Raw genomic sequence first — 27,580 nt, 5'->3', positions numbered from 1 at the left:
GGTTGGACAGATTTATTCATGTGAATACTGAGCTGCCATCCAGGCTCTGACCTCAACAGTGCCTGCAACTATATACCTATAGCTCTGCACAGAAGAAACTGTAACGACCATCCCTCTAAAAAAACACATTACATACAAAGCTGATGCCAGAGCTTATGAGAAATCATAATATGAGTGATCAAATAACAGCTATGTGGCCATTCCTAACAGAGCATCTCCAACCATTGCAGGGAATATACTAGTGAGTACTAAATCTAATACCTAGAAAACCACATGAAAAGCAGCAATAATTATTGACTTGTATTCATATTAAAATCACTGACATTCATAATTGCATCTATGAAACGTCATGCAGCGTTAATAATCAGCAGATGGCCATCAGCACGTGAATATAGGCATACGGCTGGCAGTTAAGATGTCATTATGATAATGATGATGAACACATGAACCCATTACTTTTGAGCTGAACTGTTTCTCTGAAGCTCAGCTGAATATGAAGTGTGTGAGGAAAACGTGAATGCGACAACCTCTCCCGTATGTGACAGCTGCCATGATACAAGAAGGCAACATTAATATCTATACAGTGTAATGCTAATATACAGCCAGTTGCCAGTTTATTAGGTACACCAAGCTAAAATTAAAGCTGTCTTATATGACACTTCTGCAATTAGACATATCCTCATGACGTTGATCATTTTCACTGTTTTAGAATGTTGTTGTCATTTTACTCTGACAGGTGTTTCTGCTATTTTGTCCACCCCATTTCTATTAATGAGGATAGGCTAAATAATAGAAACGCCTCCCTGTAAAACACAATACAGTTCAACAACACCACAAACCTTCACAATAGCTCAAACAGTTAGGTTGATGATATCCATGTAGGTATAATTTATATAGGATTATGTGTTAGACTGCATTAGTATATATTATGTAAAAAATGCAATATGAAAGCATCACATTGACCCCCACCAACAAAGAATAACAAATAATACTTGCACATTGGAAGCAAGCAGCAGCAGCAGAAAAAAAGGCTAACAGCCAAAACACACACACACACAGGCCACAAGCCATACATGCAGCATTATACATTATATAACACAGGTAACTCACAATATGGAAGCAGAGACAGTGTAAACTTACTGGATGAAGTTTGATTGGAGTTAAACTCAACAGGATGGAAACATTAGCTTTGGGTTTGAAGTAGGCCTAAAGCAGCTGATAGTATGGGAGTCAGGGGCAACAGCTGAGAGAGCCAAACACAATAATGTCCTCCACAGAGTCCTTCTGAAGCCACGTTAGACTGTTTATAGGAGCTTAATGAGAGTTACAGTGGGCAGGGTGCTGCTGGTTCAAACGGACCGCCGCTGCACAACGGGCCGTTAATTACGTGCTGCAGTGCGTGAGGAATGTCACGTGACGGTGTGTGTGGCAGCGCACTTGAGTTATACCTCAGTGGTTCCCAACCTGCGGGTCGGGACCCCAACTAGGGTTCGCCAAAGCTTTTGCGAGGCCTTCTTCGTTTTAAGGCTGCTAGAAAACGTATATAGACAGTAGTGCTATGTCTCAGCATCTGGTTCACTTGAACAAATTGTTATGGAAACTGTCTAATAGAACAAAGGCCAAGTGTCAGGGAGAAGAAAACAAAAAACAACAAGAAAAATAAAATTAAGTTGAAAGAAAAAACATAATACAGCCAGAGAATTGTTTAAAAACGTTCCTAAATTAAAAATAATCTGCTCAAAATTCATCCAAATCAGTCGTTTTACACAAACTTCTTGCAGTTACAGAGTTCACTATTTGGGTTAATTGTACAGTTTGAAATATATAATATGAAATACTCATAAAATGTCATCAGGCAGGGGTTGTCACTTTACTAAATGATAGAAAAGGGGTCCCTTAAGGAAAAAGGTTGGGAACCACTGGCCTACCTGAACTATCTGTAGTTCACTTTATTTAAAGGGAAATTCACAATAAATCACTTTACCTGTTAACAGAACATACCGTAGCATGTGCCTTGCATGTCTGTAATGTCACAAATGTGACCAGTCGTGTTTTTCTGAAATGTCAGACTACAATCTTGGTTGACATGTTTGTGTAACGAGAACTGATCATTGTTTATAGACTTCAAAATCCAACAAGACCCCATTTTTTCTTCATTCAGGTTTTTCAGGTTTAGGTGGGCAGTTTGTTTGCTGAACTAAAAAAGTTTATTATAGTTTATTAGTTTGTAGTTTATTGACCTTTCAGCATTATCACAGGTTCATAAAGACAATTGTCATTAAAAACACTGAATTATTTAGCTGTTACAATAAAATGTCAGTACTAAGTACACAATTGAAGAACTAAAGAAAAGAAAAAAATTTCATTATCAATTCATTATAATTCAATATGTATACTGTAACCACTAAATTGTTAATTACATTGTTTAAACAACATTTCCCACAATTAGCCTATACTATGATCAACTGATCGCCACTGACTATTTTAATAAGTAATATGATCACAAAACTAATTATGCCTTTTGTTACATTTTCATAAATTCGGAAAATTGTATTTCAGTAAATACATTTTTTACTGATTGGTCGTATTACAATCACAATTCCTACTCCACATTCAATCTCATTAGATTAGATCATGAAATATAGATAGGTTCTAAAAAAATAATGTTACATTTTAACATCCTCAATCAGATGTGAACTACCTACATTATCTACATTACTCACCAAGTAATTAATATTGTACATCATTGAATTAAATTATAAGTATTGCAGAAAAGTGTCCCACTTGAAAACACTGTCCCAGTTTTGAACCTTCAACACCTTCAGTAAACATGGTGTGTTCAGTGTTCAGACCTTTATGTTTATGGGTCCAGTTTATTTGCTGGTTCACTCTCCCTGAACACATGCCAACCAGTCTCCCTTTGACTTTCAACATATCCACAATGATGAAATAAAAGTGAATGTTCATTGACCAATATTGGCATGGCAACATTTTGGAATTAGTTCCATTTAAGTCAAATGGCATTTCCTTTTGTTTGACATTGTGATGCAAACTTCTTCATTGACTTGGAAGACCATAATGCAATGCCAATACAAGCCATTTTGGCTTGTGCCATATGGAACAAAATGATCAATGGATATGTATAAACTCCAATTCCTACACAAATATGATAATCACATCAATAATGCAAAGCATACTCAGCTCAGTTATAATGTATTATAAGAGATGTGTAGGTAATTTTGTTAACAAGCAGTTTTACTTTGAGTATATGTTAATGGTAATTTTGAATGCAGGACTTTTACTTGTAATGGAGTATTTTAACACTTTGGTATTTCTACTTTTACTTAAGTAAAAGATCTGGGTGGTGATTTATTCATGACCTAAGACAACGCTGCAGTGGATGGGATTTTACTTTACACTGTCATATAACATGAAGTATTGTGGTGTCTTGGAGAGTGGAAAGCTGTTCAGCATGTACCAGAGTAACAGGTTTGTGGATTAGTCCCTGTGTCTGACATTTTTTTATTGTTCTCACTAGGTTGGTATTTTGGTATTTTGTTGTGCAGTGTAGATTTGGTGACCCACCTTCAAATGTGAGTGCAAAGATGATTTATTGCTGTGCTGATGCTCTGGCCTGATAAACTAAAAAGCACACTGTTGAACTAGAAAACCTTGACACACTGAGTTCTTCTGAGAGACAGTATTGTGGTTCTTCCATCCTTGTTAAATTCATAAGCTTTTATAGAGAGATGTCAGCATATTGTTTGTAGTAGAAAGAACCAGTGACAAACTGTTATAGATGATTTGTACAGTGACAATGCTGACAATAAGGTCACCTGTTTGATTTAAAAGCTATTCACTTATTACCTGCACACTATGTTTCCATGTTCGAATCAGGGGATTTTTGGCCCAGTGCTTCTGTATGAGATCAAGGGTAAATGTGCTGAAAGTCCAAGTCAAGTTGCAATATCATCAGGCGATGTCATTAACCCAAACCTCCAAAGGTAAGTTTGCCACAGTCTGCATATCAGTGTTGAAATCGCACAACCTTAAGCCAAATCTGGAGAAAGTATCGTTATGTAGTGTGCATGTTTGTGCACATGTATGTGTGTGTTTGCCTGCAGACAAGTTGCCTGTATCTAGGTGAAGGTTCAGTATAGGTGGTGCCAAAAACTCTACCTGTTTGGCTTTTTGCCAGATGAAGAAATCGTTCCTTCCTTGATAGACTGATGAAGCAGTCATTACAAAAGTATTTCAAAATGTTGGCAAGAGCTAATGATTGTGCAAAAAGGTGCCACATTGTATGCTATTCCCATACAAGTAATGTAAAACTGACTTTATCTCTTGTCTATTTCTGAAAAACTGGAAAAACCTGTGTGGCTTCATAATGAGATTACTAAAACAAGAATGCAAAACATACAAACAAGCATTCCAATAGTTTTAAAATGTGTAGACAAATATCCGTTAAGTGTCCAATACTGAATTTCATTAGATGATCTGATAACAGTAGTCATGTCGCCCTTCTTAAGTGCTGTGTTGGTTGAAACTGCATTTGAATGTCTATATTTGTTCATGCTTGACCTCCAAATCCTGTCCAAACCATTAAGCCACAGTAGTTCCAGTTTGCCACCTCTTTTTTCTCCACAGATTTTATATAAAACTCTAGAGGGACTTGTATTAGAACTGAGCTGTCAAACCTTTCAGCTGTCAAATGTGTCTTTCCTCTGTTTAAGCATATTATACATTGTTAAAGATTAAAGTACCAAACAGTAAATAAAGAAATCAAAAATAGCTCTATCTTGACCAGGTACAACATCACACTACACATGAATGCATCTGTTATAATTAATGCATTAATATATAACACTGACAGGGTCCTTTTTCCTATAAGTACTTGATACTTAGTGCATGCATTATAATGTTTATGCACTGTGTGTCTGTGCTTTGAATACAGGACTTTTACTTGTAATGAAGTACTCTAACACAAGTTAGGAATGGGAATACTTCTTACACCACTGCTGAAGTGAAATAGAATTAATTTTACAGACTGAATTAGAGCTGAAATGATTAGTTTAACTAGTTTGACAATTGATTAGTTATTAATTAGAATTAATATTCAATGGTTACAGCTTCTAAAACGTGAATATTTTCTGTATTTCTCTGTCTTTTATGATTAATTACAGAAAAACTTTCATGACTGTTAAACAAACAAAACAAGCAATTATTTTATGTCACACTGGGTTTTGTGAAATTGTGATTGGTGAGTTTCACCACTGTCAAACATTTTACAGGCTAAACCAGTGGTTCCCAACCTGGGGGTCGCCAAAGCTTCACAGGAGGCCTTCTTGGTGAAAGAAAAACTTATAACATAAAAAATATACACAGAAGTCCTATATCTCAGCATTTGGTTCACTTATGTGAAGAAGTACATATAAAGTAAAGTGAATTCTGCAATAGAACAAGGGCCAAGCGCCAGGGACAAGAAAACTTAGGTCAAAAAGATGCCTTGATACATTGGTGCATAAGAATTGCAATCAAGTGTAGAAAAATATAAATAAAGATAAAACGATTAAAAAGAGAGACAATAAAAAGCAGCCACTATATACAAATATAAAGCTTGAGAGAATATGCACAACATGAAATGACTGATTTCACTATTTGGGTTCATTGTACAGTTTTGAATATAATGTAAAAGATGCATAAAATATGTCACTCAGTTAATTTGTGCTGACATTGAAGGGGACTCAGCTGAATCAATCTGAACTCAATTTCGAACAATGACAGAGAACAAAGAAACCCGGCGGCGTTAGGACCTGGAGGTCACCTTCCTGAGGAAGAGGGCGTAGGCTCGGTCAGCCGGTGAAAAAGGAAGGTGCCGCGACTGCAGAGGAGCTGCTCGCGCACAACGGCGAGGTCCTGACAGCAGCGCGAGCGATGCGAGTCAAGGGTTGCGAGAAAACAGACTAAACAGAAAAAACACCCCGGCCGAGTATCGTCTTGTTCCAGCAGCGTGAACAGAAACCCAGCGAGCATGTCGGTGCTAGCACTGCAAGAGTACGAATTCGAGAGACAGTTCAACGAGGACGAGGCCATCCGATGGATGCAGGAGAACTGGTAAGGCTACGCTGCCATGTAACGTTAGCGCCTCGTCTTTTAATCCCACATTACAGTAGACCGTTTTCACCGTTTTCACCGCACACTGAGCGCCCGGTCCGCGTGCTAAATGTCCTTCCGAGGCTGCAACGGCGCACATGCATCAGCCCCGCTCACCGGGATTAAAAGCTGCCCCTATCCTATTATATCAGACTGTCTGTCATCATCCGCAAATTGCTGCCCGCGCTTCACAAAATGAACGAATTCACGCAGGCCTTCAGCCGCGTGCGACTGCGGTGCCCCCTCCCCGCCACACTTTACCGCGCACACATCCCGCTGCTGCGTTAGGCATCTGTTAACGGGCACAATTTGTCCTTGGTTTCCTGTGATTTATTCTCCCGGCATCAGTTACCGCGATACTGTTGTAAAGGTCGTCCGTGGCTCCAGCTGCATCACCCGTTAAACACAGTCACCGGCCCGGTAGCGTATTGAACCGAGGCTGGCCCGAGGCTGGTTCACTGGAGCCCATGGGTTTCTCCTTTTTTTTAAAAAAACAAAATGAGGTGGTCTTACTGTTATTTCAGTCAAAGTAAGCTACTGTACGAGCATTGTGAAAGACTATAGATATCAGGATGATAATGCAACATCTATTAAGAGTGATTTATGTTATTAATGTGTTGGTAATCAGCGTTGGTTCTTTTTTAATGAATGAGTTAGACTATAAAATAATCAGGGAAAATCAGTGAAGTGGCCATCACAAGCCTCCAGGGTCAAAGGTGACATCTCCAAACAGCTCCTTTTGCCCCACCAACAGCCCAAACCCCAACATCTTCTATTTCTAACGACAGAGAAGTAGCAAATCCACACATTAGAGACACACGAATCCCAGACTGTTGGACGTTTTCCCTTAAGAAATGATGAAATGATGAAGCAATCATCAAAATAGTCTTTTTCATTTTCTATCAGAGTACTACTCATCATTTCCTCTCTAAAGATGATGGAGGTTTTTTTTGGCCAGAGAAGCGACTGAGAACACTGTTTAACTCGCAACTGATTAATTACCAAACACGCCACCGAGCCACTTGCAGCGTATGTCATGAAACCTCCATGGGACGACGGCGACTGTGAACTGGAGGTGAAAATGAATTCAATGTGTCACTGTTTGCCGAGGGCTGCGTCTGCGGAGCTTCACACAAACTGCCCCACAGCCCTCGACTGATATCCCACTGTCTAGGGCTGGGGTTAAATAAATATTGCTTTGTGATTGTGTGCATGGATGCATTTGTAGGTCACGTGCAGGTCCAGTCCAACCGCCCATCGCGTGAACCGAGGGGTCGTTACTGCCCAGGTCCGTGCCAGGTTGAGCGAGCAGGGCTTCTGAGCGAAACAGAATGAGTCATGCGAAAAGTTTGCATAGGCTTCATTAGGCATTCAGTGGTTAAAAAAGCAGCGCGCGGTGAGCAGGAGGCGTTCATCTCGCTTCTTCTGTCATCTGTTTGAACCGCCCGTAGAAAAGAGACACACTTAGCATCTTATTTTTAACCCAAGTTTGTCTTAGAACAGGTTTTTCTTATTCATCTAAATAAAATCTGTGTGTGTGTGTGTGTGTGAGAGAGGGAGAGAGGGAGGGAGAGGGGGACACGACATGGGGGGGCAATGTGTAGGAGCTGTCCTTACCCTGGTACTGACAACTGGCCAATAACGTTCATCTTCTGATGTCTGCTGACAGCGTGTTAGCCAATCACGTTGCAGCTGATCTGAGCTGACTTCTCTCTGCTGCTCCTGTAGTGGAGGATGTCAGACCGGGCCAGTGCACATGGCTGGTAGAGGCAACAGCGGCAGAACGTGGGATTTGATAGGTTGTTTATTGCGTTTGTGATGTTCAGGGAGCTACTGACTGAGTGTGGCATGTTTTTCTGACTTCAGGGTGAGGCAGAGAACGAGAAGAAACAAGTAGGAATAAACTAGCTGGAAGGCGAGAGCCGCGCAAAATAGAAACGAGCGAAGCTGTAGTTTGTGGTTCGATCAGTAGGACATTTGGAAAACAACTGCAGTGCTTTTTCACCATGCAGTGACTTTAAGCACGGACTCGTACACCACGCCTTTTATTTATGTATGTATCCTGGGCAAAGACCCCCTCAGCAAAGCTCTACTACGGTCTGACATGAACACTAACTGTGCCAGTGCCAATTCAGTTAGTTTTTGGCTGACAGCTGGTCATTTAGCAGCACAGGGTTGGGTGTGAAGATTTCATTGTTAATGATTCTGTTTATAAATTCCAGTCTGGGGCCATATTATTCCAATAAAAAAAGGGACTACACAAAAAAAAAAAAACTATTTTCTGGATGTCACAAAATATGTTGCCATTTTGTAATAAGTAGCATTGGTATCGATAAAATTGTATCAGTTCCCGCCGAAGGTCAGGAGGTCCAAACTGCCGCTGCGCTGCACAGCCCAATGGGTGATGTCATAGCAGGTGTTTACCGCTGATGGAAAACGCCTGCAGTGACATTACCGATTGAGGCGAGACCTGAATTGCAACATTCTCTTTAAGTCTGAAGCAATAACTCTGCGTTCACTCTTGAAAGTGAACAATTATTGCGTTTTCCCCCTGGGCACATTCCCTGAAACCTGACTTGAGAGATGAACCAGATATAAAAGCTGCTGTCGGATTCATCTGTTAAAACCCATGCATGGTTTTAAAACATTCGTCTGTCACTATGGAGGGAGAGTTGACCGCCAAAGATGGAGGACGCGTGTTGATAAAAGACGACCAAGAAAACTATTCAAACCTCAAAGGTAAGACAGATTTGTGTTACATTTAAGTCTGTCCAGGACTTTTTAAAGTCTGAAGTCATTCTTAGCTTTTACATTTCCTGCTGTAGTTGTTTCAAGTTGGTCATGAAAGTTGTAAAAAAGTGTGAGATGCATTACTTGTGCTCTTAAAAGCACGTGTGCATCACAGAGGAGCAGTTACAGTGAACCAACGTGGAGTCAGATCAGATTCACTAGACTGTTTGTATTTGCTGACTCATGATGTTGTAGTGAGTACTGATTTCTGTTGGACTGTTTGGACTCTGATTGTCTTACAGCTCATTACAGTATTTGCAGTGTGCCTGTTGTACATGCTTATCTCCCAGTGTTGATGGTGAAACAATACCTTGTTCAGCTGCGGTTTAGCACTACTACCAGTGGTCATTGCCCAGTGGGGTATTACTACTACTACTATTACTACTATTACTACTCTTAGCAAGGTCCAAATGATATTGTTACATTTCTTTAATCTTTCATTATCACTGTCAGAGGAAGAATATTTTTGCTCAGGATTGTCTTTCATGACAACAGGTCAGAAATCCTTTCACTTTGTTTGGCAGATGTTCTCATCTCATTAAGTTAGTTGATAAATCCAGTTCATTTACTATTCTTAGTGCAGCCTGAGCTGCTTTCACTTCCCATCACTTCTTGAGGTGATACTTGCCAAGTGATAGGTTTGTTTTTGAAAGCACTTTTCTGTACAGACTAGGTCCTTAGCTAAAGTAATGCATGTGTTTCAAAACAGAGACATTGAGGCATCTATGCACACTGTAAATATGCTGTGCTTACATCGTCATTGTTTTGCAGGGATGGATGGAGACTGGTACACTGATCTGATGTGCTCTCTCGAGACTGGCAGCAGACAGCTCAGTATTGTGAAGCAAGGACAATTAAACAACTAGTTGAAAGAAGCAGAGGAAGCAGAGGACACGGACCTAGATGCTGCTGTTTTGCAACAACATGAGCATCATCCTCTTTCTCTCGCATAATGAACCATAAAAAATTACCATGAACACATGAGATCGTGTAGGAACAGGAAAATATATTGGCTATGCCGTTTAAAGACATACATGTAGAGCATACCATTACATTTCCAAAGCACAAACTTAAGGCTCATGAAATGTTGGACACCCAACTCAAAGTAATCGATCTTTGTAATAAAATAAAACCTCAGAAGAAATGACACAGTAGTTTTTGCATACAAAATTAGAAATGTGGGAAAAAAAATCTTTCCTCTACATCAAATATTGCTGTCGTCAATTCTCTCCTGTTATTTCAGTGGTGTCAGCAGCATCACATAGCGCCTGGGAATCTGAGAATCAAAGTGCAAAGTGAAGTCAGGTACATTTCTGAACCTGGCTTGTGAGCTGTTAGCGTGCTCTGTTCACTAGAATCCTGCAACTTTAGGACTGATCAAGAAAATACTAGCCCTGCTACAGATAAAATAGGGTGGGGTGAAAGACTAAAATAGCTTGCTTTGCTACTTAGTATTCCAATTTTAGCATTATATAACAGTGGAAAGTTTTGCTTTACATATGACAGAAACTGTAGTGCCACCCCACTTTTCTTTTTGTTTTTTCCGTCATTTCCAAGTATATTTTTACATTTTTCTTCTTATTTGCATTTTGTCTTATTCCCTAAGTTTAGTATGTTGAATTCACTTAAAAACGGGCTTCACATTCACTTTTTTACACAAACGTGATCCAAAATCCACTGATTGAAGTTAGCTTACACCCATTTTCAGTTCCAATCCACTGTATTGCATGCATTTAGTTATAGCCTGTAACTGTTATAGGCATTGTGCTATATTAGTATGTTATGAATTTCCAAAGTGGGTGATAAGATTTTCCATAAAATACTATTATTTGACATATGTGCTTTCACCTTTTTTTGTGTGTTTAATTAAACATCTAACATGTTAACTTTGGTGTATATGTCATTTCATTTCACATTGTTCAAATATGTATAAAAAGTCATATGAAGATATTTGGAGAGAACATCTGGCATGTTGTAAGAACATGATATCTTCCTACCACTAATATAATACAAACAAGCCAGTGAACATTGAAAAGCAATCACAACTGAATTCCAAATAATAGAGTAATTGTTCACTGTTTGATGTGGTGTCAAAATGTCATTGAGTGTTGTGTATTATACTAATTAGGAGTATGTATGTCAACCAGTGAGCATTTGCATTGTGTGTTTTCTTCTCTCTTGGATATGACATAATTCTGTGTGATCTGCAGAATGGATAGCATCCCTGTGGGTCTCCACACTTTTTATGAATGTCTGGTGGTTTTGCCCTGGTCTGATAACAATAGCTGCAGAGTCTGTGAATAATGCAGTGAGAATGAACAATGGGATTTGGATTTTTGTTACTGCTTATTCCTATTATTATTATTATTATTATTATTATTATGATATAGTAAATTTGCTTTATTCTAAAAAGTGGTGTTGCATCCAACTTATCCTGGCTAATCATCTGCTTTTTGTTCATAGTATCATAGCTCATTGACTAGTCTTGAAGGTCAGGTTCTAATGGTACTCGATGTGTTGAGGAGATAAGTCTCTTCCTTCCAAGTCTCATGTTACTTATTCAGTCCAAGAGCAGTCCGGCCTATTGTCTCATAGTTCCTAAGCCCTGCTTTTAGATGGATGAAACCAATAGATACACCCGTCTTCAATTTGGCATCAGGGTATCATTTCAGCATACATTACATAGTGTGTTTCCTTTTTTGTCTTGTAATAGATTTGTTGGATGATATTTGAAATTAGATTTTTATATATAACCAGAAATCTTCTCCATTGTGGCTTACATTGAACAGAAACAATGGAAGAATGCATTTCTAAATGCCAGCATTACAGACAAGCAACTAAGAAAGGATGCACAATTCAAAGCCACAGTATAGGAGATGTGGGAGAGGTAGTTATAGTTAATGAGAAGCCATTTAAAAATGTTTATTGAAGAAATTATTTTTCAAGTGTCAGATTGGGGTTGTAAATATTGGGTGATTTTATAGCCACAATAAGCTGCCTTCGGTTTGTGCCCTTAATTTAATGCATAGTCTATCATGATATATTTTATTCAGTGCTAAATGAAATGTGACAACTCCACAACCTAATCAAATAAATGCCAACATTTATTGTTATTATTTTGCTTAATGAAGAAAATAAATCATTATGTCCCAGTGCCAATCTCGAGGTTCATCTTGATGGTCATACAGTTACATTTAAAAAGTCTTGGTTGCTGCCATGTTACCAGCATGATGATGCTAATCATTTCTGACCACGTTAACCCCAAGTCCACCCCAGGCTTGATGTTTCCTAGGCTGCTCTCCTTCTCACAACTGGTGAGGCCAGAGATGAAGATGTGGCCTGGCTCCTCAGTAATTGAAGTCTGCCTGCAGTGTCGCTGCACTCTGGTTTCACTTTCACATTTCATCAGGCTGTCAAGGAAAGGCTTAGATGCAAACAAAGGAAAGAGCAGTTCATTGTACAGTCTGTTTTATTTTGCATTCATTGAATCACATGTGCATGTCTTATTTACTAGTAAACATGTTTTCCCTCACGAATGAGGCAGACCATATTCAGCAAGTGGGTAAAAACATGCATCATTTTCATTCAAGAGAAGCATATATGATGCAGAATATCTTCCTTGAGAACGTCCAGTTTTTACATTTTTGCAATATTTTGAAAACCCCCATTGTTTATATCGGTTAGTGGTCTTCTTCTTCCCCTCTTTTAGCAGCACACTGCAGCTTATCTTCATCAACTTTCAGTCAGTGGAATATCATGGTTTGCATGTAGCACATAATTGCATTACTGCCCTCTGCAGTTCCATGAATGTATCAGGTCACCCTTGTGCTTGACCTGTTCACGCACAAGATAGAAATAATTGTGGGACCCGCTCATCAAAACATTAGTCTGTAGCTGCACTCGTGGTCACACACTCTGCAGTGTACCTTTTAGGCAACATGGCCTTTCATCATTTGTTATTAGGGATGCATATGTTATAACACCAGTGCTAAAAATGTTCACTATTGGCAACATCACACTGTCTAAAGGCTGTAACTGCCTTTTATGAAAAGCTTTAGTGAAAACATATTTTATACAATAAATGATATATTATTATATTATATATATTATATACAATAGTGTACAATAAAGAGATGCAATCAAGGTGCATGGTTTTGTTGTAAGCGTGTGCTTGCTGTTAAGTGCTATGCAATACAAACTTCCTACGAGCCATTTGTCTGGCTGCTTAAAACAAGCATGACTCAAGATAAGCACTTAACAGGCTGAAATAGTTATCACTCTTCTGTTTCCTCAATAGATAAATTGTGCCTTGATGTGGGCCACCAGATGCAGAATGAACCAAACCAATGAGTGATAGTATCTTACAAGCCCGACTCTTTTAAAGTCCCACTAGAAATTGCATGCAGTAACTAGGGCTGGTGGGTGTGTTACTAACTGGATTATATCTGGGTGCTTCCTGAATGACAGATTATTCTGTAATAGTTATTACTTACAGCACCTCTTGGGTTTATTTAGCTGCTTGCTGCTCACCCTACACTTCAGCACAGTAACTCAGATTGCCTTTTCCACTGTTGTACATACAGACAGCAGTGTCGGGGAAATAGAGTTACACACTCTGGACTGAACCGAGTGGCTTTGTGTGTGAGTGCTCGTACTATTGTGCATAAGGTTACATATGCGTATGACACTGTAAACACACCCTGGTGAGACGGTTAGACACTAGCTCACTGGCACCGGCGTGCAGACTCATCCTCAGACTGCAAACTCAGGATTACGTAACGGTTGAAATCTCCTGGACCAGCTAATACAGATCCAAGTTCCACAGCAGGTTATCCAGCAGCTTTACACAACGCTGTTAGTGGGGGAAGGGAGGGTCTACGGGATCAACACAAGTTACATGCAAGTACATGGACTTCCTAAAACCACAGGCATATAGTACACAGTGACACCTGTATTGTTTTAGAGTTTTACAGTACTTTAAGCTGATGATCTGCTAGTTTACTTTACAGTTGTTTATGAGGTGTGGTGCATTTTCTCTGTGGCAGTTGTCTGGATATATTGTTTGAAGTTAGAATACACAAACCTTTGCTGCCTGCGAAACGTGTTAAGTGGAACCCTGATATTGATATTATTTGCTGTGGCCTATTTTGTTGGGCTAGAGTGGCCCAGAGCAGCCCTAGAGTTTTGGTTTGTTGGCTTTGTAACTGAATGCAAAGAAGATAAATCTGTCAGATATGAACAGCATTTTTTATATCTCAGATATTCAGCATGATTTGGCAACAGCACAAACTAGGCCAACGCCCAGCGTCTCAGCCAGTGATAACAATCCCACATGAGAGAAAGCCATGCCAGAGAGGTCTTACCTACCTATCTGAGCAGCTCTTTCATATTGTCCTGGTTGTACACATTGATCACGGCCTCTTGAATCGGTGGTTTTCTTGTGAACTAATATTTGCTCACTACATGCAAAATAAAGAACGTCTGATTTCTGACCACGCTTACCACGAACACACACATTTATTTTACATTCATGTTATGACCTTGAATTCTCTGTAAAAAACAGATTGATTTCAGTATGCCAAACTTTATGTACATTAAACATACAATATGTAATTTCTACCGCTAAAGTCTTGAAGACAAAGTTTGATGACGGAAGTATTTACCAGGAGCCGAATTATTCACAGAGGTCTCCTCCTCTTTTAAACAAATCGACCCACTGATTCAAAACAGTGAAAAACACTGAATGAAGCAGTTCCACCTTAAGAATCTGTGTTTTCCAAAACACTGTTAGGCAGACAAAGGCGTGGAGTTGAGGTTCTGCTAACGGTACTCCAGCTTGTTTCTCTGATGAACTTAAGATTCGCAGAGGTCAGATGATTAAAACTCTATCTGGTTAAAGTTATTATAGTAGAAAATGACAAGGTGTAAAAAGTGTAGGGTAAAATGTGGTTTAAAACTGGATAAAAGTCCCTTTATGATCTTAGTCGTCTGGCCAGACAACCGTAACACTGTTGCGTGCTCAAGGGGTAGATGCCACTGACAGCAGGTGAAATGCACTGTTAACTGAATAAAATCTCTAGATTGCCTCCTGGGTTTGAACAATTGTTGAAACATTTGGGAAATGTAAGTACACAACTCAACAAAATATATAACATGAGGTCTAGTGTGTTATAGACTTTTGAATGTGCAAATGTTACATGCAGTAGACTATATATATATTATAAATAGTATAGTATATTTTATTTTTAAATGAAGCCCTGCTCCTTACTGTTATTTGGAGGAAATCTCAGCTAGAGGAAAGCCGCTGGTTTTCCAACCTTGTAGCAAGCAAGCAATCTCTGCTGATTCTGTTAATACGCCATGCTGATCCTCCCCAAAAGAGCTCTGACGTTGTAGTTTTCCATTTGTGCTGCCTTGGCCCACTTTGACAAACAGCAGAGTCAAGCCTCTTGCCACACCTCTAATATATTGTCCCATCTAGACATAAGCCAGGAGCAGAAGTGTTAGTTAGTTGGCATTATTTGCAAACTGAACTGAAAGAAGATGGGAGTAGAAATGGTCCGGTCTCAGATTTGTATTGGGCCCCTGACACTCACTCGAGCCTCCAGTGTAACCCCAAAACACACTGTAAATCCCAGACACAGACATAGGAACTACAGGAGCAGAGTGTATACAGATCATGCTTCAGACACCTTCAGTAAGTAAAAAAGAAAACAAACATTATAATTGCAACTATGTAGTTGCAGATTACAACTCATTCGTTTCACCCTCTCTTTCCAACTGTGAGGGAGAAACTATGGTGGCCATGTAATGCACAAAGCCAGTGTTTGGTTTATCCCTTCCGGGCTACTGTAGAAACATGGCACTTCAACATGGTGGCCTCCATGGAAGGCGGCCCACAGCGCCTGTAGATAACAACAGCTCATTCTAAGGTAACAAAAACGATTCTTATTTTCAGGTGGTTGAAAGATACCCATGAATATTCTATTCTATTTCTGGCAATAGATCTGTTTAAATGTCACACATGAGACCTTTAATTCCAAAATGCATTTTGTTACCCATTGAGCTGCAATGATTATTTTCATTGATTAATCTACCGATCATTTTCTAAGTTAATCACCCAGATGTATTCACTTTACAATAATCCTCACATTGGAGAAGCTGGAACCAGAGAATGTTTGTCAAGTTTGCCCTTAAAAATTACTGGAACGATCATCATGTTATCCGTTTAAAATTATGACTAGAAATGAATGGATTATCAAAATAGTTGCTGATTTATTTTCTGTTGATCGACTAATCAATTGACTGACCCAGTGACCTGTCATTTGTAACTCTTGATTCAGACAAAGGGTTCAACCTGAGCCAGACCATTCAGCAATTATAGAAATCATACAAACTTGGTAACATACGCTTGTTGTAAAATGTTCATTTTCACAAAGTGGACCATGGAGCTATTGTTATCTGAGCAAGGATCCACCATCAAGAGTAAAAGAGATGTGACAGTGCAGCTCAAGTGTTAATAACAGACAGAAAGTGGGTTTATAAAAGCCAGAAACCTCTGCAGCTGGTGAAGCAATGTGTTGAATGCTTGGTATGAATCAATAACTCCATTGTGCCACCACAGATAGTCAGACATGTTATTTCGACAAAGCAGTGATGGTATTACTTTTGACTCCCGGAAAGTTGAAGAATTGTATCACTTGCACGTTGTCTTTTATTTGGTAAGAAGTGCAGCTTGTTTCAAGTAGCAACGGCTATAAAATCCTGTTTAAAGTATTCCTTGGGTGAAGGTCAGGAGTGCAGCTGTAGAGGCAGCGCGGAGCATGAAGGGATGATGTGAATTCACACTGATGTCTCAGATAGAGTCCTGTGACTGCAGACATGGCTTGGCTGCAGCTGGCACTTCACCAGCAGCACCTCCTCCCCCACCTCCACCAACTTGTCAACTTTGACCATGCCCTTGGGTTTCTTCGCCCTTTATTATTTTTTCCTGACAGCAGTGTAATCCATCTTCTAAACATAATGCAGTAGGCCATGCTCATTTTACCCTTTGGCTTAGTCTACTTGAAACAAAGCTGTCCTCCAAATACCTTTGTGTGTGGGCTGGATAATACAATACATTGCAACAATCATTGGGGTAGTTTTCAATATCACTAGTCTTTGTCCTGATATCATGTTATAGACAAAATTACAGCATTTGGGACTTGCTATAATGAATCACATAGAAAATTCAATTCAGAACTATGTAACCCAAATATAATCCGCCAGTGTATTCTGGTTACTGTTGAGTTTTTATACTCCCTGTTGCAAAGCTAATCGCTACACTGAGCCTACATTATGGAACTTTTGGTTGAACACTGCCAGCTCTGGGCACAAGTGACAATTACTAGATGATTCTAAATGCTAAAACCTATTGTAACCATAATGCAAACAAGCAACCTGAATGAATAATACAATCTAAAGTTAGTGCTAACTTTAGCCTCCATAAGCTGCTGCTCACACCGGACCAAGCAAGGCGGCAGCAGCAAAACTGCTGAGAGTATTGAATCGAGTGAGTGGGTGTTGTATTGCTTATGAATGAAACTTTTCATTTCGTAATTTCGTTACATAGCTGTATTTAAAATGATGAATTGAATATCAAAAAAGTCTTGGTTGAATTAGACGGGGTTTGTACTTGCTACACTACAACAAGTAAAATGAATGCCGTGTATCTGTGCTGGACATCATTAGATAGTAATGTGTACACTGCACAGGGCAGTATCACAGCTTAGGATATATATCACCCTGACCTTTGACCTTCTAGCTCGGACAGCTGTACGCTGAAGGGGAGTGCTGAGATGGTTGCTCCTCTTCATTCCTCCCAGCCTCAGTACAGTATGTAGGCCACTGTGTATTCTGTGTTGCTTTGTTCTCCCCCTCCTTCGCGTGGAGTTGAGAAACAGTGATGTCATTCTGCAGTCCAACCCTGTTGTCATTCTGTGAAAGCAGCTCCTTTTGACTTTGATTGGACTGCTTTGTCCTTTGTTCTGTGGAGGTGGCCTGAATCCGTTTGTGGGCTTCCTGCAAGAAGAGAAAGGTGGCATCCTTCATTCTCTGAATACTCTGAATACTGACACACAATGGAGTCCATTATTTGAAACGACTGACGGACTGTCATTGCCCTTTCGTTCCTGTCTTCATTGACTTGCCTGATGGCTTACTGTTATGACAGCAATAGTTGAAGCTTCACATTCTGATCGGAGCATCTTTGGTGGAGAAAAAGGGAGTGCACTTTATGTGATTGTGATGTCATATCTTATAATGTACAGTTCATACTTCACGTGTTCAAAAATACAGGTGGGAAGCAGTGATGCCCCAAGCCAGTCTGCAGGATTGGTATCAGGCGTATCTTGACATTTTTTTAATATTCAGGCGGTACTGGTTGAAACAAGTTAATTGATATTCAACTCGACATGTCTGAACATCAGGTTGAATTAATATTTCTGACACAGACAAGAATGAAACACTATTGGTTCCACAATAATGAAAGGTTTCGCTGTTAGATTTTCTCCACTCCCTGTGTATCACACAGCCACATTTCTCAAGATTTTTTTTTGGTGGCTAAGCAAAACGCACACGTATTTCTCTTTTCTTGCCCAGCTATACACCTGATCAGCAAAACTAAGTGCTGTTGTTACTGTGCTCTGCTGAGGCTGCGAAAGAGAACAGGATAGATTGCTTCTCACCGGTTGCATATGTCACGGTTCTGTGAGAAATGTTTGCGTTGGTAGTGGGAGCTGTGCAGAGACCGTTTGACCAGTATACTAGTGTGCTGCTATACAGTATATTACAAAGACAATTGACCTTGAATAGATGGTCCTATGCTGTGGCTTAACTTGCCCTCTGTATAACACAATACTACACATTTACGGCTTTAGTTAATAATTCATTTCAATCCTTTCCACTGAGTAATGCATTTTAATTTAGTGATTCATTTCCACGTCATGTTGTTCTCTTTGTATAACCCCTAAACTGCAGCACAGAAACAACATCACTGAATTAGAACCTCCTTGGGCTAGTTTTATGCAACTCATCTTCCCCAGAGCTATTTGTCCCAGAGCTCCCAGAATGCCTCATTCCTGGTGCCTGTGCACTGTCCTCTGAGAGTGTTTTTATTTCTTTACACCAAGGGTGTTGCTGTACATGCTTCTTTTCTCCAGCACCACCATGCAGTCTCACACACAGGCCACTGCAGGTCGAATGCCTTGCTCATTGGCACCTGCAACCAGGCAACTGTAAACTGAAAGCGAAGCAGTTAACAACGGTTAGAGCCGGACTCAAATCATTACTTTAGCCGTTGCTTGTGAAGTCAGTACAGCTATTGTTTGTGTGCTGTAAACAGTATGTTGTGCTTACTATAGTGGTGCTGCTAGAAGAGGAGCAGTCAGAGAAGCAGATGTTTGGTTGCATACATTTCTTTCCTAACCTAGAATTGTGGGTTTGAAGTGACACCCACTACTGTCAAAACGCCCCCATTCGAAAAACATAATCGGCATGTTATCCTGTGTCGATAAAGGCAACCAAAAGTCAAAAAAGGGTTCATATTAATCTCTTTGTTTTCTGTGTTTACAGGAAGAAGTCCTTTCTCTTCGCCGCACTCTACGCTGCCTTTATCCTCGGGGGCCGCCATGTCATGAAACAGAGGGAGAAGTTTGAGCTGAGGAAACCGCTGGTGCTATGGTCTCTCACGCTTGCTGTTTTCAGGTGAGAAAGCGCTAACGTTATTAATGGCAGCAAATAAATATAACATTTGCAAACGTGAAGTGTAACCCAAATTAATTAATATAAAGGGGTCAGCAGTTTAATCAGTTAGTGGCCTAATTACATGACGTGTGATTAACAACACTTCATGCCGTTCACAAACATTTCTCCTTTACTTTTGACAAAATGTTTTCTCCAGGTCATCAAGTGGCTCATAGACAGACAGCTGATTATCTGTGTCATGTCATGATTGTGGTGGCATTTGGACCTTCATTTGTCCACATTTACTTCTAATTTACGTAACTCAGTCGTATCCTGTATCTTCCTGTGGTTTTCCTAGTTTGAACAGTTGGTCAGTGCGGGCCATAACTTTTATTACTGTTATTTTGTAATACTGTTATTTTGTAATATTTTTGGTATCATGTTGGTATAAAGGCATGTGTAATTATTTTGAAATCTGTTTATTATGTATCTTGTCTGTCTAGTATACCTTTTTGTATCCAAACTGCAGAGTGCATCTGTCACATCAGACACTACCAGCAACATAAGGAGGCAGATAATTGTTATGGAACCATGGAACCTCTTTACACATCGAGTACATAATGTGTATCATTAAATTCATTGTTTTGAGGAGAAAAGATTAAACAAAAAACCAAAACCAAAAAAAGAGTCATGGTTTATATAAGACCAAATCAAAATGTGGATTCTGTGAGGGGAAAAATCGATGATTTGTCTCTAATATGTAAAAAGTGTAGCATATTTGAACACATTATCAAAACTGCAGCTGATACAGACGCAGATGGACTTGACATATGAACTACAGTAATGAAACAACCACACACACATTTTCCCACTTTCTTATGATTTCGTATGTCTGTTTTGTCTCCTTGTAGTATATTTGGTGCCATCCGTACTGGGAGTTACATGACGTACATTCTGATGACGAAAGGGCTTAAACAGTCAGTTTGTGACCAGAGCTTTTACAACGGGCCTGTCAGCAAGTTCTGGGCATACGCCTTTGTACTTAGTAAAGCACCAGAACTGGGTAAGTCAAGACCTTCTTATGGCGTGTTTCATATTGTCCATGTACTGAGAATTATATATTGTTTTTCTATAAACCACCCAGTCAGGTTTTGTTTTGGATTCAGTTCACTGTTGTAATGTTCTGCATGAAGTTTGTGGTCTTTACTGATGTTGCTTAATACAGCCAAAAGGCAAAGGCATTTTAATAAACTGCAGGTACAATAATTAAGCTCTCTATTCATTATAAGTGTCATGATAACACGCACACTTTAGGCAGCTACAATTACAAATACGGCTGTGTAGTCACAATACGTTACATATCAGTACACAGGGGTTATGATTTGATGTATTAAAAAAAACAGCACAGTATAGCAGCTCCAACTTGGCCTGCCAAAGCTTCCAGTTTCACTGTTTTTTGCTGCCCCCAGTATTGTGTGACCTGTACAGTTGTATGTAGCATTCTGCAGTTATGTTTCTGGAATTACAACCATCACTCCTCAATGAGCTGTCTCCATGGTCTGAGAGCGTTTTCTAGTAATTTCCAGTAATTTTTTAGGAGTCTGTTCACACTGATAGAGGCAAATAAAAAGAACATACATTTTGTGAGAAAGTGAAAATATAAACAATAATTATTTATTTATTTTAAATTCTGGCCCCCACACTGTCTGCTTAGGAAAAATTCTGGCACTTAGACAAATGTAGTTGAAGGCCCTCTCAAAGGAGTGTATATTTACTACTGTACATACATTTGAAAAGGAAAGCATGAGCTCATAGTTACTTGGCATAATGGTGATAGAGTAAAGAAGTAGTTTTGTAGTTTAATCAGAAATATTATTTCTAATTTTCGTTGTAGTAACATTTTTCTTTTCATTTTTCTAAAATCGCTTGTTATCTCTTTGTCTGCATTTCCAGTAACTGTGCTGGTGTATTTTAAAACCGTTGTTAGCCTTATAATGTGTAATGCAGTAAATACAGCTGTCACTGTCACTTGTGTTTCTGATTATTTATTGGGCAGCCAGTGAAGTTGTTAAAAACATTAAGCACTACTCTGTGTGTGCCAACAGCTTTGTGGTTTTACATAGTTCATTAAGCCAATATTGTCTCTATATTTGAGAGCAACTTGAATAACAGCCAGTTATTTTAAAAGGGCCAATGGTAATGATATTCCCTTTCGTCCTGTTACTGCCCCTTCATTCACCCCTCTTTTCTTTACTCCCCTCCTCCCCCATGCTCCCCACTAACTTCCCACATCTCTTGAACAATCCAACTTTCTCTATCATACTTGCAGGTGACACTCTCTTCATCGTCCTGAGGAAACAAAAGCTCATCTTCCTCCACTGGTACCACCACATCACTGTGCTGCTCTACTCCTGGTACTCCTACAAAGACATGGTGGCCGGTGGCGGATGGTTCATGACCATGAACTACTTGGTCCACGCTGTCATGTACTCTTACTACGCCTTGCGGGCGGCCGGATTCAAGCTGTCGCGCAAGTTCGCCATGTTCATCACGCTGACCCAGATCACCCAGATGCTGATGGGCTGTGTGGTCAACTATTTGGTGTACTCGTGGATGCAGCAGGGCCAGGAGTGTCCATCACACATGCAGAACATTGTGTGGTCCTCCCTCATGTACCTCAGCTACTTTGTGCTCTTTGTCCAGTTCTTCATCGAGGCCTACTTTAGCAAGTCCAAATTATCCGGCACTGCTGTCACCAAGAAGAGCGAGTAAAAACATGCCATAAGTATGGGAAGAAGGGAGATAATAAAGAAAAAGGGAGTTGGAAATGGAGAGCAGGGACCAGTGACTTGAGGGAATCAGTTAGGGTTGGGTATGGATTGTTGGAGTGAATGAGGGATGATGGAGAGGTGGCATGGTGGCTGGGGAAGTGGGAGTGGGGTGGGATGGTGGCAATGGTGGGTTCAAGAGGATGGCCGGTGTTTGTGCTTGAGCATTACTATTAATGTGCAGATCTAAAAAGCCTCAGTGGAGGTGACATCTCCACTGAGGGATGCTGAGGAAGCAGCCCCGCCATGATCAGAAGCCATCACAAGTTGTCCGCCTGAAGTGTAAAAGCCCCTTTTGAATCCACCATGGATAGTTTTTAAAACCTAGAATATAACAAAAGGACAAAAACACCAGATTAAAACAAATACATCTGCCACAAGCATTTGTTTACTTGATATTAAAAAAAAAAATTAATCTGTACATATGAAGATGGATGGAGTCGGCGTCAACTTAAGCCATCTGAGTATGTTTTTGTCCGTCTGTCGTCAGTGTTTGTTGTTTTGTTTTGATCCGTCAAAGGAAAAGTTTGAGACACTGGTGAGTGTGTGTGAAGCTGCTGAGCGGTGGTGGTTGATGTGAACTGATGGGGTGAACGGCACTGTATCTTCTGTGTCTTACATTGCTAAATGCGATATTTTCTCAGGTCTTAGGTTATCTCTTTCTTAATATAATATGCATATCAAGACAAAGTAGACATGTTTAACATCAGCACCAGTTTACAGTATGGCTACAATTCATCCAGTTTGGCCGTAAAAGCTGAAAAAATACGAATGAAGCTGATTGGACTGACTGACTCAGATGATCACACTGCTCCTGGGCACGATGGGGAAACAGATGCTGACAGTGCCCTGCTTCACCACTGAACCTGCAGAAGTTGCCGACCACACATGGAAAATGACTTGCCATTGATTTCCAAACGCTTCTCTGTGTTGAAGGGTCCCTACCAGTGAAGAAAACCTGTATGTTGGACACTGAAGGCTTAAATGGAGGACAAACATATTTATGTTTAGAAAAAAAAAAAAAAAATCAAACATGCAAATTGTTAAAATCTGCTGTATTGACTTTAAAAAATAGTATGTATCCTTAATTGTGTCTGTTGTGCTATCGTGCATTTGCACTGTATCAATGTCAAAAACAATTGTTGCTGAAAAACTTAACGTATGAACAAAGCGTACAAAAATGTGACGTGCCTGTGGTGTTTCTTTTTTATTACAGCTGCAACATCTTTGCGTTACACATACTTAATCCTTTTTTGGGGGCTGAATGTGAAAAGCCATTTTAGAGGCTACGTATCAGATTTACAAGCAGCAGTATTCAGAAAGAGCTCACAGCATACCTTATCATGAATATCAGTGATTCCACTTTCTGGTTTCACTCGAGTCACTAAAGTCAGTGTGTGTGTGAACACTGGATAAAACTGGCTGGTGGCAGGTGTAAACGGCACACATGACCTGAGTAATTGAGCAAAGTGGCTCAACCAACTAACCATTCCACAATTACTTTTGGACCTGCATTCAAAAGTGTTCACATCCCCTGTACCTGTCCTCCCCCTAGAGGTGCAATTGTGCAATAAAGCTTAAGCATTGAGACTAACTGCAGTTGTGCCAAAGCTGTTGAGGTTGTCTGCTCTCTACTGTTCATTATTTTGGTACCTTGCTCATTTAACATCATTGTGTATTCTTTACCCGTGATTCACTGTAGGAGATATGCCTAAGCACCCATTAAATCAAAGTTTGCCTTCTAGAGAAATAAATGTTTCACTTAAATGCCATACTGTGCATGTGTCAATGGTAGCAACATACTGAAGGAAGAATTGCTCATGAGTACATGCAGGGCACAATGTTTGATAGCTAGCTGGATTCTACTGTAGCCACTCAGCTTACAGTGGAAACTTACTACTAATAATAAAGTCCTACTTCGAACTATGTAAGCAGAGTTATATATTTGTTTTATACCAGATAGACAGACACAAACATAAATGGTTTCCCTGTTTCCCCTTTGATATACCGGTATGTTGTTATGTTCCTGACCCTCTCACTTCAGGGTGCTGGTCCATTTGAAGGTGAAGGAGTTAAAACCATACTGTTAATGGTTAAAAACTATTATTTATTGTGCAGCAGGCACAATATTTTTGTTCGGCTGCATAAAAGAGAGTCTGGAATCTGTCTTCAAAACTGCGGTAAGTGTTGTTAAATAACTTGTGAGGTTTTTCAAAGGTTGAATTGATTTCATATTTCACAAACGCCCAATTAGCTAACTAGCGTTAGCTAACTCCAACCTGACCTGTGACTGCAGGTCCTATAATGTGAACAGACATTTTAACATGTAAGTTAACCCACTGCTAGGAAATGGCCAAAAACGAAAAAAAAAAACACCTATTATTATTTACCCCTCAGTTTGGAAAACATGGCAGTGTCTCACCAGGCTGAAGTCACAGAAGCGACTGGCTAATGCTGAAGGTTAGCTAACGTTAGCTTGTGGCGCCAATGTAGATAGATACTTTATTTATCCCGAGGGAAATTCAAGATGTGCAGACTTGATTTTTGAAATATTGCTAATCATCTTGCTAATTGCTAGATGATTAACAAGCTTTAACAACAAGAGAAAAGCTCAATATAATGTTGATAAACGTCACATAATGTGCCTCTCCTGTGGTAAAGTTTAGGTCATTTGCATTACTGTCAGGACTCCAGCCTTCAGTGCATTAACTCAAACTTTATGTAGGGTTATTTGCAAACGTTGCCCTCACTTGTTATCGTTATAGTGTTATAATTCACACAAAATGATGTGAGAAATTGCACGGCAACAATATTGTCTTACAGTATGAAGTATATACTGTAGTTTTAAACAGGCAGCATCAACAGACCATTTTTAAAGCACAGGTGTGTGTAATGACAGTGTTAGGTCAATGAGACAAGGTTCACTAACCCCTGGAAGTGGCTAACTTAAAATGAATGCAGACATCATTTTTTTCAGTTTGCAGAAAGGTATCTAGCAGAACTGAAGTCTGTGAATGTGTAGTGTAACAGTTACGGATGATGGACAGCAGCCTGGGTCCGTAGCGGTTCCGATGGGCAGGCTCACAAACTAACTCCACAGAGAGACGAGAGACACAAGCACTCCAGGGAACCTCTAGTAGACGTGATCGCCTACTGTCCTATTGCTCTACATACTTTGAGGATGCTCCATGAGTTTAGTAGCTGGCCTATTTCAATAATTTGTTCATGGTGATAACAAGTCTTAGCAGGGCGGCCGGCCACCAAGACAACAGAACACCGCTGTGGCTTGCCTCACAGATGGGTTTTTATTAGACAGACATATCTCCTGTAAGGATGAATGTAATTTTGATGAAATCTATATAGTTACTGAGTGTAATCCAAAAATGCTGCTGTGGTGTCACACACTACTTGGCAAAAAATATAAGAAGCAGAACAGCCGACGATGAAGGGCGCTCCGCCTTAAATCAAACACCATGGATCTTTTGAGTTCCCAGTGAATCCCTTAATGTGGCGAGAAAGTACTGGTTCTGTTGTTATAATGAGCTATGAGGTTTTAAGTTCTGTCTCCGACTAAAGAGATGGGATTTTAAGTTGTGGCAGAGTTTGACAGAAATCGAAACTGTTTCTGGGGTCAGTCTATGCTTGTAGTTATGTTGGGAGGGGAGGTAATTGTTTGCAGAACTTCAAAAAGGCAAGGCGATGTATTGGCACGGACATAGTAGAAAACGGTTGTTCTGTTTGTTTCGTTAAACATGGCGTTCATTAGCCTTTCGTTAGCAGACCCTGGGGGCCCTGTGGTGCTCTGTCTCATTCGTTGCAGTGAATGCGCTGTTCAGTTGTTACAGGAGGGGCACCAGTTGGACTGTGTTCATGTCGTCGGGTTTAAACTGCACATACTTTTAGTGTGCACAGTGGGTCACTGGTGAACGTGATTACTGGTGACTAGAAGACAGCTGTTCTCGTGTAGTGAGTTTGACTCGTGTGAGGTTGTCGAAAAATTCACATTAGTATGAAAAAGAGCGACTTACTTCGGACGATAGTATTTGTGTTTTCTTTTGGCACGATCAGTCTGCATTACCATGTTTAGTCTTCAGTACAACGGGATTGTTCTTGAGAATGTGTTGTTTCATGTAGTAAACGGTAGAATTGACTTTTTTAAATGTAATTATGTCAAAAATTCCCATCATGCAGTTACGTCTGCACACGGGGCTGCAAATACATACAGTATTGTATCACTTTGTTTAGTTTTTGCATCAATTTGGCTGAGGAACACTGTATTTAAAAGTGCAAGAAAGAGGAGATTAAGACTCTTGGGCTGACTTTACAAACTTTTTTGATTTATTTCTTTTTTTTCACTCTTTTGTTGGCAGATATATCTTTGCCACAAAAAGGTTAAAGCCCAGGTAATCCCATCCAATAAAGACAGCTGTAGTTTTTTGTGCTGACGTGCAGCACTGCCAATAAGTGCATTACCGTACTGTGCATTCCCCATCTTTACTAAGTAAATCCAAGTGTGAAGTGATTGATCTTACGCAACCATCACTGTTGTTTTAGTCTACGTGCAACAACGTAGCTCCTGTCAGGATTGACCTGTTCACTTCAAAGGTCACAGCAGACATCTGTCTTTAACATGAGCATTTTATAATAATACACATTTCTGACCTGTGAGTTACTGGCCAAGCAGTTCTTTTTGATATATTACTGCTACTAATACTAATAAAACAACTATCACAGTTTCCCAAGCTCGATCCTGTGAAGTGTTTTTCCTTAAACACTGTCGCCATCTGCTGGAACAAACACAGTCCTACCTCAGACATAGAAATTCGATTTTTCTTTGTGAGCAGTACAACACAAAACAAAATGGGCATGACGAATGTGTTTTCCCAGTTCTCCTTTAATGTGAGAATTCCTGATGTAATCCGGATGCAATCATTCTGACGATGTGCCTGCATAACTCTCACATTTGGTTTCTCTTTGTGTTTTGTAGGAACGTCTGTAAGAGTGAGCACGTAAACCGCGTGAGCAACCTTAATTGTCAGCCATTTCTGTTAATGAGGTCTGCTGCTCTTACAGTATGATGGTATTCT

The 27,580-nt window shown here is 39.9% G+C and overlaps 1 protein-coding gene across 1 annotated transcript; it reads left to right on the top strand.

Moving 5' to 3' along the window:
* Positions 1-5,866: 5,866 nt before the first annotated feature.
* elovl6 (ELOVL fatty acid elongase 6) lies at positions 5,867-22,586 on the top strand. The gene is made up of 4 exons (XM_035668780.1): positions 5,867-6,114; positions 19,555-19,686; positions 20,577-20,728; positions 21,995-22,586. Exons 1-4 carry the CDS (start codon positions 6,032-6,034, stop codon positions 22,435-22,437), a joined length of 810 nt encoding a protein of 269 aa, XP_035524673.1. The 5' UTR covers positions 5,867-6,031; the 3' UTR covers positions 22,438-22,586.
* The last annotated feature ends 4,994 nt before the right edge of the window (positions 22,587-27,580 follow it).

The sequence above is a fragment of the Morone saxatilis genome, unplaced genomic scaffold (genome assembly GCF_004916995.1).
Source record: "Morone saxatilis isolate NCDOM2014 unplaced genomic scaffold, NCSU_SB_2.0 Contig22, whole genome shotgun sequence".
Lineage (NCBI taxonomy): Eukaryota > Metazoa > Chordata > Actinopteri > Moronidae > Morone > Morone saxatilis.
The sequence above is the reverse complement of the archived record's forward strand: the minus strand, read 5'-3'. Positions and strand labels throughout refer to the sequence as shown.